General features: G+C 35.7%; 1 protein-coding gene across 42 annotated transcripts in view; it reads left to right on the top strand.

Annotated features, from left to right (window-relative positions):
• Positions 1–18,547, top strand: part of LOC127964887 (NACHT, LRR and PYD domains-containing protein 12) — a 397,699-nt gene that overhangs the window by 172,055 nt on the left and 207,097 nt on the right. For 33 of the 42 annotated variants that reach the window (XM_052565342.1, XM_052565357.1, XM_052565359.1 and 30 more), the window contains one exon: positions 7,519–7,692. The exons of the other annotated variants lie outside the window; for them this stretch is intronic. In XM_052565342.1, the coding sequence (XP_052421302.1) occupies positions 7,519–7,692 (174 nt within the window). The remainder of the gene's footprint in view (positions 1–7,518; positions 7,693–18,547) is intronic. 42 annotated transcript variants of the gene reach the window in all.

Raw genomic sequence — 18,547 nt, 5'->3', positions numbered from 1 at the left:
AGATTCATTGAAATAAATGTAATTTTACTGAGCTTCTCTGTATCTGATTTAATAACCGATAAAACAATTGATGAAAATATAGCCTTCTATTATTTCATCAATATTTGCACTTCAAAAAGCTCCAGTGACAGATTTAACTTTTAATTCTGATAACCTTTGAATTGTTTAATGCACACTTAGCCTACTTAAATAAAAGAAAATATCAAAAATATATTATCATCATCATTATTATTACTATTCATTCATTTGGATATATCAGAGTTGCTTAACGGCTCTTACGTTTAGGCTACTTTTATCCAGAGAAAACTGCACCGCGTTTAATATACAGGTGTCATGACTTAGATCTGAGTTGTAGTGTTTTTGACTTGTCTGTGTGCCTCGTCTCTGAGCACATGGGTTTTGTTTTGGCAGCTCATGTGTTCTGCTGTCAGTGTTGTGTCTTCCCCCTCCCACTCATTATCCTTAACTCTCTGTTTTCTGTCACACCTGTAGCCACTCTTTCCTCATTAGCTCTCCTATTTCCTCTTTCCTCTCCTATTTTATGCCACGTTTCCACCGAAATTACCCGGAACATTTGTACCAGGAACTTTTTTTCCCAGGAACTTTTTTCCCCCCAGACCTGTTGCTTTCTGCGTTTCCACCGCGGTGTAAAGTACCGGGTAGATTAGGCAAATAGACTGGTGACGTATGTCTGCGCGCGTTTCTCAATACAAAGTACCGCTGATTAAAAAAAAAAAAAGTACACTGATTTTGGACGTGCATCCTCGGTAGTTGGTTCAGACTTTGTGCATTCGTCTCGGGAGTGTGATGTCCGCGATGACGCAAGTCCGGTAAATCTATAAACAGCAGCGTACTTGATAACTTCAGTCTGCTCGTCATGGCTACTGCAATTTTCCTTACTGTATATTTACAATAAAACGAAATATGATATCAAATACCACTGCCTCCTTTCGTTTCATTTAAGCATAATAACAACTGCAGAAATGTACTTAGTTCAGGGAAATGTGTATATGCAGCCATTACAATGAAACGAAATATTATATAAATTTGCCTTTTTTATTTTTATTTTAACATATAGATAAATTGAATACAGACCAAAGAAAACCTGTTAGATTTACCCCGCAGCTGAATTATATGTTATGTTTAACCACTAAAGACACATCAGAGCCAGCGGCACATATCAGAAGGTCTATCCCAGGAGAGGCTGCTCTCTGTGAATACATGAGGACTGAGCTCCCGCTGATTGAGTGGAGCTCACCGTCTACGAGATTTAAATAGGCGCTGTCTTTATAAATAAACCATAGATTTGAGTTTTAAACAACTACATTCTCGCCTGAAATACTTTTAAAATTACATTTCATGACACAATAACAGTAATATTTGAAAATTATCCGAATAAATGGTGGTTGAACTCAACCAATGCTGCATGAACTCAGATCGCTTTGGCTACTGCAATTTTCCCCTCAGTATATTTACAATAAAACGAAATAGGATATAAAATACCATTTCATTTTCATTTAAACATAATAACAGCTGCAGAAATGTACTTAGTTCAGGGATAAGTGTAACGTTATATACAGCCATTACAATGAAAGAAATATTATATAGACTTGCCTCTTTATTTTCATTTTTACATATAGATAAATTTAATACAGACCAAAGAAAACATGTTAGATTTACCCCGCAGCTGAATTATATTTTATGTTTAACCACTAAAGACACATCAGAGCCAGCGGCACATATCAGAAGGTCTATCCCAGGAGAGGCTGCTCTCTGCGGATACATGAGGACTGAGCTCCCGCTGATCGAGTGGAGCTCACCGTCTACGAGATCGGCGAAACACATTTTTAAATAGGCGCTGTCTTTATAAATAAACAACAGATTTGAGTTTCAAACAACTACATTCTCGCCTGAAATACTTTTAAAATTACATTTCATGACACAATAACAGTAATATTTTGAAAATGTTGATCAGAATAAATGGTGGTTGAACTCAACCAATGCTGCGTGAACTCAACCAATCAGCATGTTTAGCGCCAAAGTCCCGCCCCCGAAAGTTCCGGAACTTTAAAAAAGTACCACCTCGCCAACAGGGACTTTCTGGGGGGCATTTTTTTACCCGGAACTTTTATTTAGTTCCTGGTTCCTGCGGTGGAAACACACCAAGTACCGGACCAAGTCCCTAGTTCCTGGGTAAAGTTCCTGCGGTGGTAACGCGGCTTTAGTTCCTCTCGTGGTCTGTCTTTTCAGACTGTTGTATGTCGTTGTAATGATAAAACTCTATAATTATCAGGAAGAAGGATGCGGGAACCGGTGGACAATCAAATGAAACAAAATAAAGACAAAACAGAAATAAAATAAATAAAAACGAAACACAACTAAAAACCCAGGCCTGGTCCTCTCTCGTCCGTCACTGTCGTTGCTGCTGTTTTATATCCTTCCATCTCCTCCGTGGGACTCGAGACCGGTTGAGCAGGTGTCGCTCATTTCCAATCACTCCACCATCCTCGCTCCGGTTCCCACGGCTCTCGGCCCCGCCCCACTCGACACAGTCGTGTAATACTTTTCTGGTGATGTCTTGTCTTGTTTGCCTATTCTAGCCATGTTATGTTGCTTAGGCTCCAAGTAAAACCAGACTTTACTGGTTCTGTTTCCGGCCCTCATTTCTGTTGGGACCCTGATACTTGACTCTAGCTTCTCTCTGCACACTATACAGTTTACACTATATAGAGTTTGGTGGGCCTTCGACACTGCATCCCCAATGACGGTCAGATCGACGCGCCCCCAACAATGCTCTGGTTGATGTGACTTTGACACTGAATCACGGGAGATGGAAGGATCGGTCCCGGCTGAGAGGCTTCTTTTTGGTCCTGTGCTCTTGGAGTGATGCTTCATTTTTGTTTTCCCTGTTTGCCCATTGAGGGTGAAATAAAGGTTTTGTTACATGCAATTGAATCCTGTGTATTCCTGACAACATGCCTACAATTCTCAATCGAACCCATGATTCTGATGAGCACCATTGTACACATTTCTTTAATAAAAGTTTATAAATAATCAAAAGATAAACAAAGACTATTTTGTATTTAAATTTTAAATGAGTGCAAAATTTTAACAAGTAGCTACATAACTCACTCATCCTTTGACTTTACTGTTATTGTTTACTGTTGACAGTTAATGCATTACAATGAGGACAGCTCAACTCACATTTTTCAGAAAATTAAACTCTTTATACTCTTTATACTTCAATACAAAACAGTGCTGAACTTTGACAAAACATTTTTTTAAATGTCATAATAGTGATTTTCTTAAGTCTTCTTATAAATCCAACAGCATAAGGTGAATATAACTGTATGCATAAGTGAGTGTGAAGGGCAAGTTAATCTTGGACACTTTTCACCATTGACTTGCAGAATATTTTCTCTGAGGGTTACTGTTAGACAGTGCTGGGAAGGTTACTTTGGAAATGTAAAAGATTACAGTTTACAGGTTACTCTATTTAAAATGTAATAAGTAGTGTAACTATTTAAATTGCTTTATTATAGTAATGTAACAGATTACATTTGATTACTAATCTAAATGTTAATTATTTTTAACTGTTAATCATTTTGATTCATTTAAAGCAGGCAGGCTTAAGCTTACAGTAGAACTCAACACTGATTATTGGCAGACTTTCAAAAGCCTTGACCACTTAAATTAAGATTATAATAATTTAATATTAAACCACAGCCACCACAAAATCAGATTTAGCACCTTTTTTACTTTGAGATCGGTCTGATTCTGGTAAAATTATGATAATTCTGGTTAAATACAGGTTTAAGTAATGACAATAAATAATTTCATAGCTATGAAACTGTTTTTAAAATCAAATCTTTTCACAGCTATCTTTTCATGGTATGAGATTTTGATGGTATGATAACCTTAAGCAAACATATCACATTTTCATGGTATCGTATTATTGTTACAGCTCCGAAATATGTTATTTTGAAATGGCTGGTTAAATAAAAAAAATCAGCTTGACACAATATATTTTGTTTTTGAGCAACATACAGGATATTATAAACATATTCTGTATGTTGCTCAAAAACAAAATCCGGATTTACGAAGGAAGCTGTTAAAATAACCACAGCATTAACAACAACCTTGAAATAAGAGCACAAGGTTTATCTGATAATCAGATGCATGAAAGTAGCGTTCGCTGCGTTAGCAAACAGACATCAGACACATTTTCTTAGAGAATCATCATTCACTGATGGAGAAGAAAAGTTAAATAGCTAATAAAGGTTTTTATTCTGTGAAAATTAGATAAAGAACTTTTCACTCTGAAAGAGAAGTGATCTTGCTCTTATAGACGTGTCAGGCTTTATCTGTAGCTAAACTGTAAAAAAAAGCCAAATGAACTGATTAAAGATTAAAAAATGCAATTTATGAATGATGCAGTGCTAACTGACAATTTATTACAGTACAGAAATGATAAAGTATATTTTCTACCTTATTCTGGGTAGAACATTTTATTAATAGCTTATTAAATGTAGTAGAAAATCATAAAATTGCTGTTAGGAAAAAAAATATTGATTACAAATGATTTATTATTGTCAAGCAGTGTATTAGATTTCTTACAGCAAATTAAAAATAATAAAAAAGAAGAGAATTGCTTTTTTTTAAAAAAAGATAATAATTATGATAATATATAGGCTTCATACATAAAATGATTGTATTTGACAATTCTGTCACTTCTGAAATGATGGCTACGCCCCTGGTGTGACAAAATGTTAGACTATACAATATTCTTGAAGCACTTTTTTTAAGTTTTGGCATACATACATATTTACATATGCCATGTCTTGCCATAGCATCATTAAAATAAAATCTAACAATGGAAAAAAGTTTATTTATTTTATTTTTTCCTATGGTTCTCTAACCATAAAGGATGCTATAATTTGCCCCCTGACTAAGCATTTAAAGAATTTAGGGGAAGCATTTATTTCTTACAGATTTTTGCTCATTCTAAATCAGATATAGATAAAGTAGTACAGTACAGATTACATTCATATGAATGCATAGTGAGAGTGATTGCGTGTGTGAATTATTTCTACATGGCAGTGTCTCTCTAGTAGTAGCGACGCTGTGGGATTTAGTTATCAACAAATATATGCTTGAACTTTACAGTTTCTAAGCTATTTTATTGATAAATCACAGAACAGCATAGACGGTACATATCCACGCTGAATTATTCTGTTCGCGAGTGATCTGCGCGTAACGCACACGCTACTGTCTATAGCCAATGTGTGTATGTTACAGTGCAGCAGCGCATTAAAACAGCAATTAACTTACCTGTACAATAAGCTGTTTAGAATGTGCATTCTCCTGTACAATTTCAAGCATTCAGTAATATAATCATATATGTCTTGTGGACCTTTCTGAGTATACATTTATTTGTCCTTTTAACTGTTTGGAAATGGTGCCTTAATGTGGAAGTCGTTCAAAGATTTATTATACTGTTGCGCCCTCTATAGCATCGGTCTATACCCAACCCTCGGGCCGTGGACTGGTACCGCTCCATGCATCATTTGGTACCAGCCCGCACAAGAAAGAATAAATAACTTACATTAAAGCTGCAGTCAGTAACTTTTGGCGCTGGCGTCTGGCCAAAGAACATTGTAGCCGGAGCTACTTGTCTCTGTTTACATCTATGGCGAGTCACGCAGGTACTGTGCTACTCTGCAGCATTGACGACCCCAAACCAGACTAAAATAGTCCGAATATAAACAATTATTATAGGTGTACCGTGGTGATTCAGGATAAGACAAAAACACGGTTGAAAAACAAAAAACAAACTCTGTGGCACAGCCCTGCGCTGATTGTACCAGAATGTTTTTGGCGAAATGTTACAAGGACGCTGCTAATAAAATTGCATACGAATTCACAGTGGATTCATGTTTATTATTATATTTACAATATACCACAGTTTTTATGCCATTGTATCATTTTATTTTGTTGTATTTATCCGTCACACCTTAAAGCACGGTCTGTGAACATATTGTCTGACATTAAACCAGTTCTTGGCACTGAAAAGGTTGGGGACCGCTGCTCTATAGGACCTGCGACTAGTCGATGTCAAGCTTAAAGCATCATTGCAGAGCATTGAAGTCGATTAGTCTGTGCACTGCCTTAAGATTCACAGCCCTAATGCCTGAACAAAGCAAACAGCAGAAGCTCTGAATGAGACGCATATTCACTCTCTGATATCAGGAGGCTCCTCTGGAACACCAGATACAGACCAGATTCAGTGTTTCCTTGGTTACCGCTGTAAACAAAGCTGCTGCACTGAAAGACCGCTTTAACCCTCTGAGGTCTAAAGGTATTTTTGAGGCCTGAAAAAGTTTTGTCATACCCTGACATTTGTTCTTTTTTCATAACTTATAAACATCTAATGGCTAAAGTCTGATTTCAATGTAATCAGCACAAAGTTGGCTATAATAATATGTGAGCAGCATGTATGTACATGATTGTATTTTTGAGAAAAAAAATGTTATGTGTGGATAGTGAAAAACTAAAAATGTTAAATCACTTGAATAAGGACATGAAACACATACAGAACATTCGTTCCTGGGACTTAGGGAAAGAGAACTGGAGCTTGTAGCCCAGAATTTTTCTTTCTAAATGATGTGAAAATCATCTTGTTTACTCACTCACAGAAAACAATATGTTTTCTAAGACACTTTTTGTTTGTAAAAGTCATATGCGAGTAGGTATCAACTATCATGTATATCATTGTGATTTACACGTGAGAAGACAAAGGCCTGCATAATGAGCTGCATAATGAGCCTTTCAGTCAGCTGTAATGGTAAATGGTAAATGGACTGCATTTATATAGTGCTTTCAACAGACCACATGGCCATCCAAAGTGCTTTACAATTTGCCTCACATTCACCCATTCACACACTCATTCACACACCGACTGCAGTGTCAGCCATTCAAGGCGCCATCCAGCTCATCGTGGGTTGGGTGTCTTGCTCAAGGACACCTCAACACTTGGTCAGCTGTGTCACTGAGAGGGGAAGAGTTACAAGAAAGTATGTGGCGACAAAATAAATGTATATCATTTTATGTTTGTAGGTTATTTAGAATATATTTAATTATCCCACAACATAATTTTATATTCACTTGCGAGTCCAGTTAATGGTCTGACATAACAATAAAATGCGACATGAATGATATTGTATGAAGCTTTGTTTGTTTACACCACATTGTGCCTCGCATTCGGAAAACAATGTTTGGGAAACCATGATCAAAACTTAACATATAGGCAGTTTGATGTTGAATATTCATCCAAATTATAGTAAAAAAAAAACGTGTGTTAAAATAATATTTGTGTGATCAAAATGTAAAGTAATGCTTATATTACTGCATTGGCAATCTCTGTCCAATGATGCATCACACACGTTCTCTTTACTAATTGATTCTCAGCTAAACTGATCTGATATGAGAGAGTGATGAGTGTGTCATTGTTCTCTACAGGTTAAGTGATTGTGGCGTCACAGATGAAGGTTGTGCTGCTCTGACTGCAGCTCTGAGATCAAACCCCTCACACATGAGAAAACTGGGTCTATCTATGAATAAACTAGGAGATTCAGGAGTGAAGTGTCTCTGTGCTGGACTAGAGGATCCTGACTGTAAACTGGAGAAACTGTGGTAAGATTATGTATGACACACTGTAAAATATTTCTGAAGTGAAAAACAATTCACCCATAAAGCCGGAAAACACAATAACTGTGTCTGAAATTGCTCACTCATTCACTAATCCTTATAGTGTACAGCAGTTGAGTGGACTATATCAGAAAGAAGTGAATGGGTTTGCACGGTGAGGTATACACTGCGCATGAGACTTAAAGCTGTTGAAAATACATCTTTGTCACATGTATTTTAATATTGGATGTAAATAATATTAAGAGCAATAACACTCAAAATTACTTTATTGTAATTGTGCATACCTCCACGTCAGCTTTGTGGTTTCATTGATGGTATATTATTAATTTGTATTGTAATGCTTTTATGTTCATAATCATACTATAAAACAAAACAAAACATCATACTATATTTATAAAATACTGAGAACAAAGATAAACAGACATTAACATGTTCATAATTTTATATATTTAAGATTTTTAGTATGCTGAAACTCTCCCGAGCAGTGTTTTGAGCTTAGATAAGATTAATGATTAGTGCTGCAATGACGAGTAAACGTCATCGATTACGTCGACTACAAAAATACGTTGACGTGCGTGAAATGCGTCGACGCGTCACACTGTTTATTTCTCGCGTAATGGGATGCTGGGAAGGGAGAAAGTTCCATTCTATCACAAAAACAGAGACCACTGTTATCAAAAGTATGGGAATACTTTAAACAGAGGCCAAATAAAATGGCCCTTTGTTCCCTTTGCAAAACCTATATGGTGTACCACAGCAGCACATATGCGATGCACGAGCACCTCAGAATAAAACATCCTGGCGCTCTCCGTTGTTATGGTTTAACTTGTTACAGTGTGATCTGGTGACCAACTTCTTGGTTCAGGTCTCTGCTGCAGATGTGATGGAAGACTGTAGCGGATTCTGCGATTCTAAAAGCACAGACTGATGTGATATTATTAAGTGTCCAATAAATGCAGACTTGCTCATTGCATGATTCTGATATTCTTGTAAAGATTACAAGTTATTGGTATGATCACCCATATGGCTGAAGTAAGGATAAAATAAAAAATAAAGTAAGTCTATGTTGGCGCGGGGTTCGAACACGCGTTAGGGTCCGTTCACATATCGTGCCTAAAACGCGTGGAAAACGCTAGTTGCGCCGCTTTCTCCTTCTTTCCTAAGCGCTAGGGCAGTTGCGCGTCTGGGGCATCTGCCATTACTGTGCAACCATGAAGCGCTCTCTCCAGGATGACGCGGAAATTTCAGCAAAGAGTAAATGGATTTGCATCACTAAAAATCGTTTGCAGTAGGTCTGCTACTAAATTTATTTCAAAATGGAAATCCATATACAGCTATGATCAGCTGTTCCCTCATCTTTTACTGTCTATGATCTTAGCTGAGCTTTCAACGTTGTTACGGGAAAGGATGAAGCTGATTGGTTAGCTCTTGTAACATGACCCGCAGTGCGCTTGCGGCATTCTGAAAAATTGAGATGTTTTTAACTCGATGAGGTGTGGACACGCCTGTTTTCGCTTCCATTATGAGCGTGCCTACATTGGAAATAACAAACTTGTGAATATGTGAACAGTGTGTCACGAGACAACAGTCACAGACCACCAAGCTACCCAGAATCAGCTCCAGATCTCTGGAAACCATGCTAAACCATAGCAGAATCCGGACTACATTTTATGGTTTGTGATGCTAAAGAACATTTCATGATGTCTCAGACAACTGTAAATTTGTGGCTACTGTGGTTTAATTATAAACGCTATCGTAAACTCATATTTACCATAGTAAAATAATTTTCTTTGCCTCTTTATTTTTGTATACTGTAAAAACTTTAACCACATTGGTTGAAAATGAATAAAGGTTGAAATATATTAGAAGATGTACTTATATTTTTTTGCAAAGTTATCCAAAGGATTCATTAGGTAATCAAAAAAAGAACATTAATTATTTATTGTAATAAAAATAATCACAAGATTAGTCGACTAATCAAAAAAAAAATGGTTAGATTAGTAGACAGAAAAAATAATCATTAGTTGCAGCTCTATTAATGAATATCAGAATTAATACGTTACCTATTGTGATTATCAAACTATTTAAATTATCCACCAAATTATCATAATTTTTGTAAGTTAACAGCAGAGATGTATAGTAACAAAGTAGAACTACTTCACTACTGTATTTAAGTACTAAAAGGCGGTATCTGTACTTTACTAGAGTATTATTTTTTTCTCCTACTTCCACTTTTATTTCGGTACATATTTTCACTGAGTTTAATACTTTTACTCCGATATTTGTTTGTGTGCTGCATCGTTACTCGTTACAATTATAATAATGTTACGAATCATTCCATTACAAACCACTGCCAGAACTGTAGATGGCAGGTTTGATGAAGCTGGCACATCATTGAGCGAAACAAGCTTTTAAGAAGACTGCACGTGCTGACTGAACTGCTGTGAAGAGAGAAATGAACACCGAGCAGAGACAGATAATGACTCGTTCACGAGTCAAGAACCGGTTGCATCGGTTCTCGGATGACCAGTAACGTTAGTTCTTTCTGACAGTTCGATTCAATAAACCAGTTGAAGAAAACAGTTCACCGATTCTTTTGCGCTCGATGCAATGGCGTCATTGGCGTTGACTGCACCTGGGCTCATAACATTAACACAGAATCAGTTCAGAATCAATCACCAAAAGAATCAGTTCGGTTCAGACGCTCTGTGTGTCCGTTTGCTTCACGCTAAATCACACATGCGCAGTATCATCAGCTCCTCGGTTCACGAATCGGACGCGTCTGACAGAAACGGTTCTTGACTCGTGAACGAGTCATTATCTGGCTCGGCTCGGTGTTCATCTTCAGTTCTCTCTTCACAGCAGTTCAGTCAGTGTACTGTTTGAGTCAATGAATTACTCCGGGGTATTGGTTTGTTTTAACTCAGAGGGAGTGTCAGACACATTAAACAAGTTAACATTTTAATTCATCTGTGTATTAATGCGTATTGGAGACGCGAACTGTTTAAAACGATTTCGTTCGATTTGGTGGACTGTTTCAAAAAGATCCGGTTACATCGAATGATTCGTTCGCGAACCAGATATCACAAACTGCTTTGTTTTTAACTGTCTTACAACAGACACGGAAGAGAAGACAATGCTGAATAAAGTTGTAGTTTTTGCTATTTTTGGACCAAAATGTATTTTCGATGCTTCAACAAATTCTAAATGACCCTCTGATGTCTTACCGGTTTGAAACAACATGAGGGTAAGTTATTAATGACATCATTTTGCAAATTGGGCTAACTAACCCTAGTAACCGTTTTTTGTTTACAAGAAGTTACAGTCAAAGGAATTGTGATTGTCCTTTAGGTTAATCATTTGAAATAGTAAAAACAATATGTTAAAAATTTTGACTACTTTCTTTAATAGCTACATAACACAATACTTCTACTATTACTTTCAGTACTTGAGTAGTAAATTTTAAAATAGACTACTTGCAATACTTAAGTACAAATGGTACATCTAACAGTACATCTGTCTAGTTGCAGATTGTAATCTACAGGATTCTGTGTAGTGCTTTTGGTCCAATAATTAATATCTCTGTCTTATCCGAATTTAATTGGAGAAAATTTTTGATCATCCAATCTTTTACATTTTTAACACACTCTGTTAGCTTAGATAATTTAGAAGTTGAATCTGGTCTCGTTGAGATATATAGCTGAGTATCGTCAGCATAACAGTGGAAGCTAATTCCGTATTTTCTAATAATATTACCAAGGGGCAACATGTATATTGAAAATAGAAGGGGACCTAGGACGGATCCTTGTGGCACTTCATATTTTACTGGTGATAAATGAGATGACTCCCCATTTAAATAAACAAAATGGTAGCGATCGTACAGGTAGGATCTAAACCATCTTAGAGTCTGCCCTTGAATAACTGTATAGTTTTGTAATCGATCTATGATTATGTCATGATCTATGGTGTCAAACGCAGCACTTAGATCAAGTAAAACTAGAAATGAGATGCAGCCATGATCTGAGGCAAGAAGCAGGTAATTTGTAATTTTAACAAGTGCAGTTTCTGTGCTATGGTGGGGCTATTGTTCATAAAGATAATTTTTGTGCAGGAAGGTGCTCAATTGAGCAGACACAACTTTTTCTAAAATTTTAGACATAAATGGAAGATTTGAAATAGGCCTATGATTTGCCAGTTCACTAGGATCTAGTTTTGGTTTCTTAATAAGAGGCTTAATAACCGCCAGTTTGAATGGTTTGGGACGTGACCTGCAGCTTATACAAAGTGCATTTGCAGCTTTTGATGTTTGAGTGGTGCTTTAACCACAAGTTATCAAACAAGAGCATCAAAGCACATTTTCGTTGATAGCCGTCAGCTTTGCCTCGATGATGTGTTACATTTGACAGCTGGAATCGGGGAAAATGAAAGAAAAACACTGTAGTTAAAATATTTTATATTCACAGATAAAAGTTTATTACTTGAAGTTATATGTGCATTTCTTAGAATGACTTCAAGCAGGACTTGGACATAAATGTCAAGCCTATGAGCCTGTGCTTATATTTTCTCTAAGCTACACAGTATTACATCATATTTTAGATTTGTCACATTTAATAGGTGTGCAGTATTATTTATATAATTTGATTAATGTGTTATATTATTCTAAAGAAAATGTGGTTTACTTTGCATCTGAGAATTAAAAGTGGTAGCCTATTTTAGTGAGCTAAGCTAGATGGATTTATATGCAAAATATCAATATTCTCAAATATTAGGCTTATATTTAAATTTATATTTAAAAACTCCTTTAATAAAACTGAATGCATTTTTGTCATGCACTACTTTATTATTTGTTACCTGTCCTTTATTTTGACACATAACTTCTTGGTAAAAAGATATGTGTCTGTACACTAATTAAGAAATTGTTGCTTGTTTTATAAATTATTTATTTTATTTTAGTAAAACGTGAGGCACTGTATAATTTCACTCCCATTATCTAGGTCTATTTAGAACAAGAAACAAATAAATTAAACCTGCCCGATTTAGCTAAATCCTCAAAACTAGTGTTGTCAAACGACCTGGTACTTCGGTACCAAGTCGGTACAAAATTTTTTAAAATGTGACGGTACAAGGTTTCTTTAAATACCGGTAGTACCGAGGTCCCGTTCAAACCTGGTTCAGCGCTATGATTTCCGCGAAGCAGAAAACGAGGACGGAATCTCAAAACCCAGTCATGAAAATGAAACTTACATTTTAATATGGACAGTCATGGAATTTGTCAAAATTAGCATAAATTAATCAAATCAAATCTCCATATGGACCAGTATCTGTAAATTTTAAGCCGCAAAAGAAATATGAATCTGTGTTCTGCACGTCTCTGTGTGAATTAATGAATGGCAGAGACGTGCGAGTTTGTTTACTATATAGATTGAAGCGCATGACACTTGCATTTATTTCAGCATCTGAGCTTCAGAGTTCTCTGTCCATCAAGCGATCTGAACTTTTCAGTTCATCTCAGTGGACGCACAGTGCACCTGTATTTGATGCTCTGTAAACTCTTTGTGAAGGCACACGATTCACCGTCACTTTACTGATAGCGCTGTTTCTCACACATGCAAAGAGAGAGAGAGCGAGAGTCTTACCACGCTGAATCGACACGCTTATATGTAAACTATTCTTTGTTGTCTTCTCCTGTCAAAATAATGGAGTTAATTTAGAATTATTCATATTCATTTTCGAACAAGCAGAAGACATACCGGTTTCTCCGGTAGTGGGCGGAGCTAATGCGCAAATGGCAATTTCATTGGCTGGCGCTGATCTACTACCGTCCCTGTTTTGATTTCAGCAAATCAGTTTGACCAAACGCAGACAACGTGATTAATATTCATGAACCCAGCAGCTCATCAATTCATAGTGCATTGTATATACATTAGTATGATAGTAGAATTAGTAGTAGTATTATCTTTTAATAATAATTAATGATCTATTACTTTTTTTTTTACAGAAACCCTCAATGACCAAAAATATCTTAAGCATCACCACCAGTCTTAAATTCAGTTAAAATTACAAATAAGCATTCATTAGGCCTTAAAGTTAATTTTTACATAAAGGCATTGTGCTAGAAATATTACTATTATTAAGTAAAATGTATGTGATACTGCTACTACTGTTGAAACAAATTATAAAACTTTATTTTTTTTAAGAAATAAATCACAATATGTCTTCCATGTTTACATTTTAGTAGCAAATCCCCTTTATTTACCAAAAATAAAATGTGTTTAAATTTAATAAATTAAAAGACAAATTAAATTTGGGTGAAACTTGTTTACTGTTTTTCATAATTATATAACTTGTAGAAAAACTTTAAACACAATTGTAAATAAGTATAAAGAATGGCATTGGTTTTATTTTTAGTGCTAAAAAGTATTTTTTTTTAATTAGCATATATTTGTGTTTTGCTTTGGTACCGAAATGGGTACCAAGAACCGTGGATTTTCACTGGTATCAGTACCGAATACTGAAATTTTGGTACCGTGACAACACTACTCAAAACTCTAAAGAATGGACTGATTAATGTCCTCGTTTCAACTTAAGTTCTCTCATTATAAGCAACAAAATGCACAAATACACAAATTCAGTGATTTAAAAAAGAAGCTTGAAATGTTTACTTTTAAATGAATCAATTCAAAACGAAAGCAGTATATAATCTGTGAAGGTTGCATTTCTCTTTCAATCAATCAATCAATCACGTTTATTTATATAGTGATTTAAACAAAATACATTGCGTCAAAGCACTGAACAACATTCATTTGGAAAACAGTGTCTCAATAATGCAAAATGATAGTTAAAGGCAGTTCATCATTGAATTCAGTTATGTCATCTCTGTTCAGTTTAAATAGTGTCTGTGCATTTATTTGCAATCAAGTCAATGATATCGCTGTAGATGAAGTGACCCCAACTAAGCAAGCCACACTGTAAAAAATAATCCTGTAAAAAAACAGTAAAATACTGGCAGCTGTGGTTGCCATTATCATACTGTTAAAATACAGTGTGTTACTGTTTTTGAAATTAACAGCTAAATACCGTTTTGACAACTACAGTATAAAACTGTAATTTTACAGCCTGGTATTTAACAGCTAGATACTGTAGTTGTCAAAACAGTATTTAGCTGTTAATTTCAAAAACAGTAACACACCGTATTTTTACAGTATGATAATGGCAACCACAGCTGCCAGTAGCTAACTATTTTTTAACAGTATTAGTTTTTACAATGAAACCCCAATAATTTCAATTCTAAATGCTATTATAACCCTGCACATTATTTTTGTCATGGATTACAAAAAAGGAATAAAGACAAGTTAGTATTTTTTTTTATTATTCTGATACAACACCAGATAAATTCTGCTCAATTATTGTAAACTAAAATAGGCAAATAAAAAAATACTAGTCAAGTACTATTCAGTGCATACAATTAAACACCCATCAAAATGCAAAAATGTCTGAAAAATAAGAGGATAATATCTTCAGTGAACAATGATTTAAAAGGAATAGTTAATCCCAAACAATAATTTATCCCATAATTTACTCACCCTCAAACCATAAGTGTATATGGCTTTCTTCTTCCAGCCATAATGCATAACATCCTTCCCAGATTTGTAAAGTTTGTGAAGCTCCAATAAACGCATTAATAAAGCATAAAAGTTATCGATATGTATCCAGTGGGGTTAATAAATGTCTAATAAGGAAAGCCATGCCTTTTTTAAGAAAGATATCTTTATTTTATAAATTCATAAAATATAATCATGGCATGACCATATGCGTGTTCATAATTGAGTTGAGTTCTGGCGGAAGGGTGACCTCTGACCTGACGCATGACGTAGGACGTATGGCGAAGACGTAGCGAAAGCTTAGGTTTGAACTGACGAATGCGTCACATCTACATCCATTATCGGTGCGCAAAAAGCAGAAACTTGAATACCGGCGAGAGATTTTATGGTAGTTCACGTTGACTAAAACACACAAGAAAAAGCGTTTTGGAAAAAAAACTTTTTTGGCAATCACAGACATTCGCATTCGGACAGGATTAGATTAATCTGAGGACCCTCGAGTTTGACGAAAAACAGTAGGTCATTTGCTCTGGAATTTTTACAGAGGTCGTGTGAGAAAAAGACAGACATGGCAGATTTGGACAGGATTCAAATCTCAAAGTACATCTGTCAAGCATAAATTTCTCTAACGTCCCCCTGTGAAGCTAGTCCCGTCCGAATAGGGCTTAAGACGTTTTGAAAGAATAGGACTTTGATATAAGATTTCATATGTCGGGTCAAAGGTCATTCTTCTGCCGGAACTCGACTCTATCTGGAACTCGCGTACGGCTGTTTCTGGAAGCCAGTGATTATAGCTGATAAAAGTTATAAACATGGATATTTTTCTTACAAAAAACCATCGCTTCACTTCATTAACCCCCTGGAGTCGTATATGGATTTTATGATGGATGGATGCGGTTTTTGGAGCTTCAAAAACTCAGGATCTATTCAATGCCATTGCAAAGCTGGGAAGCCAGATAATTTTTTTCTCTTTATAACTCCGCCTGTGTTCGGCTCAAAGAAGAAAGTAAGGATGGCTTGAGGATTCTATTGTCACCATACTAATACTAACATATTAATTAGAAATAAATAAAATAAGTCCAAACTTGTTACCTTTGAAGGAATTCTAGTGTGGATGCTGCTTCCTCTTGGTACTGCAAATTAAAAATGTAATACGAAGAGAACAATGCAGCAAGTCCAGAGATAAAGGTTGGCTGCACACCCTCGCAGATTATTCGGCCTTCGAGGCTGATCATCCATTGTTTCATCCATTGGCCCGGATTATCACCTGGATCATAAAGGAATGGATAAATTAATGGTTATTCTATGATCTCTGGAGAGTTTGGTGTAGAAAAGGTAGTTAGAAATTAGTACATTATTTTATAACCTGAAAAAATGCACACAATGTCATGTCTTACAATTTAACAAAACCTACAATATCTCTATAAAAATTAAAAAAAGGAAAAAGAAAGGTTGTTTTAGTCTGTTTTTAATTTAAAGGAGAACTCCGGTGCAAGATGAACCTCGGGTGTAGTAACACATTGGTACCAAGTCGAATGTTCTCTGGGATTTGTTTCCTCCGAGAGGGAAAAAAAGTGTACAATACAATAAAGTGTAGTGATTTTTTTGTAAAGACTCAAACTTGTCTTTGATTAATAAAAATGTCCTCAAATTCAAACCAGCACAGTGTAATAAAACATGATTCAAAGACAGTAAACTCTAGAATGAAGCACTTAAATGTGAATCCTTTCATAATAGTAAAACTTGTGTGAGCCTTGTTTTTGTAAAATAAATTGCAGACATGTCTAATATGATATACTTACCAAGCAGGATCAAACGAGGACTCACAGGCAGGTTCCCCATCTTTTCGAGGTCAGCAGGAGTGACAGACATCTATTGTCAAAAATAACAATTTAAGACAACTGAGTGATACTTGCTGATAACGTTGATAATATTATACAGAGGTAAAAGGCTTTTTGTACTCAGAACAGGAACATATTCAAAAAAATATTATATTTTGATGGGAGTAAATGATGAGAGGACTATCATGTTTGGTTGAACTTGACAATGAGCTGACAATGAAACATGTTGTAAAGAACAGATCTAGATAATAACTACCGAAGCCATCGATTCTCGTTAAAATACGTTATAAAATGGCTGAAACAGATGCAGTGCAAGATGCTGTTATGCTGCTATTAGTAGCTGCAATAAAGCCAGCAGCGGTTTGAAAAGGCACCTTTACAGTAGCTAATTAGACAAGAATTTAAAATGTTGTTCATACCTCACTTACCATTTACTTACAAAATAGCCCGTTTCATAAACACTCGTAATTCGAAATTAAATTCGAGTTTTACTCGTAAAACTCAAACTTCATAAGTCACTTGCATGCTTGGCAGTAGTCTACACACGCGTTTTGAATGTGCATGCAAATCTTACCTGTTCACTAACCGGATTCACTGGATATTGCTATTTTAATTATAAGTAGCCTAAGTTGATAACAGGGCGATTAAAATAAGCGCGGAGCGGCAGATAATTTGTCTATGTCTCTAGATGGCTCTCATGGACTGAATGCGCACGTTAACATTACGACACAAGAAAAAAAAAATACTGAATTATCTAGTTAACAATTACCGAAGCCATAGATTTTCTTTAAAATGTCTGAAACAGATGCAGTGCAAGACGCTATTGCTGCTATTATTTTTTGCGATCAAGCCAGCAGCGGTTTGTTGACCTAGTAATTACAAGAATTTAAAATGTTCCTCACTGCCATTTACTGACAATAAATAAATAAATTGTACATGTGCCCGTTTCATAAACACTCAAAACTCAAACTTCATTATTCACGTGTATGCTTGACTAACTTATCCTACACACATGTTATGAGTGTGCCTGCAAATCTTAACCGTTCACTAACCGGATGTACTGGATCTTTATATTGTTATTTTATAAGTAGGCTAGGCTACTTAAAAGGGCGATTAAATTAAGCGCTGAGCGGCAAATTAAGTTATACCGGCAGATAAATTATTGTCTATGTCTCTATCTCATGGACTGAAATGTGCACATAACACAAAAGAAAAAAAGATTGATTTCATTCATTCCCATTCATATTACTTGGATAAAGTTTGGTAAAATATGCAGGTTGGATGAAAATTAGGGATTCTTACCTGTGTTTGTGTAATAAAGATGGCTGTATGATGGCAGTCTGGGATCGGTCGACCAATTATTTGCCTATAACGTTAGTTAAAACACATAATTCAATT

This window comes from Carassius gibelio, chromosome B9 (genome assembly GCF_023724105.1).
Source record: "Carassius gibelio isolate Cgi1373 ecotype wild population from Czech Republic chromosome B9, carGib1.2-hapl.c, whole genome shotgun sequence".
In the NCBI taxonomy this organism is placed as follows: Eukaryota; Metazoa; Chordata; class Actinopteri; order Cypriniformes; family Cyprinidae; genus Carassius; species Carassius gibelio.
Note: the sequence above shows the minus strand (reverse complement) of the source record. Positions and strands in the feature narration are given on the sequence as shown.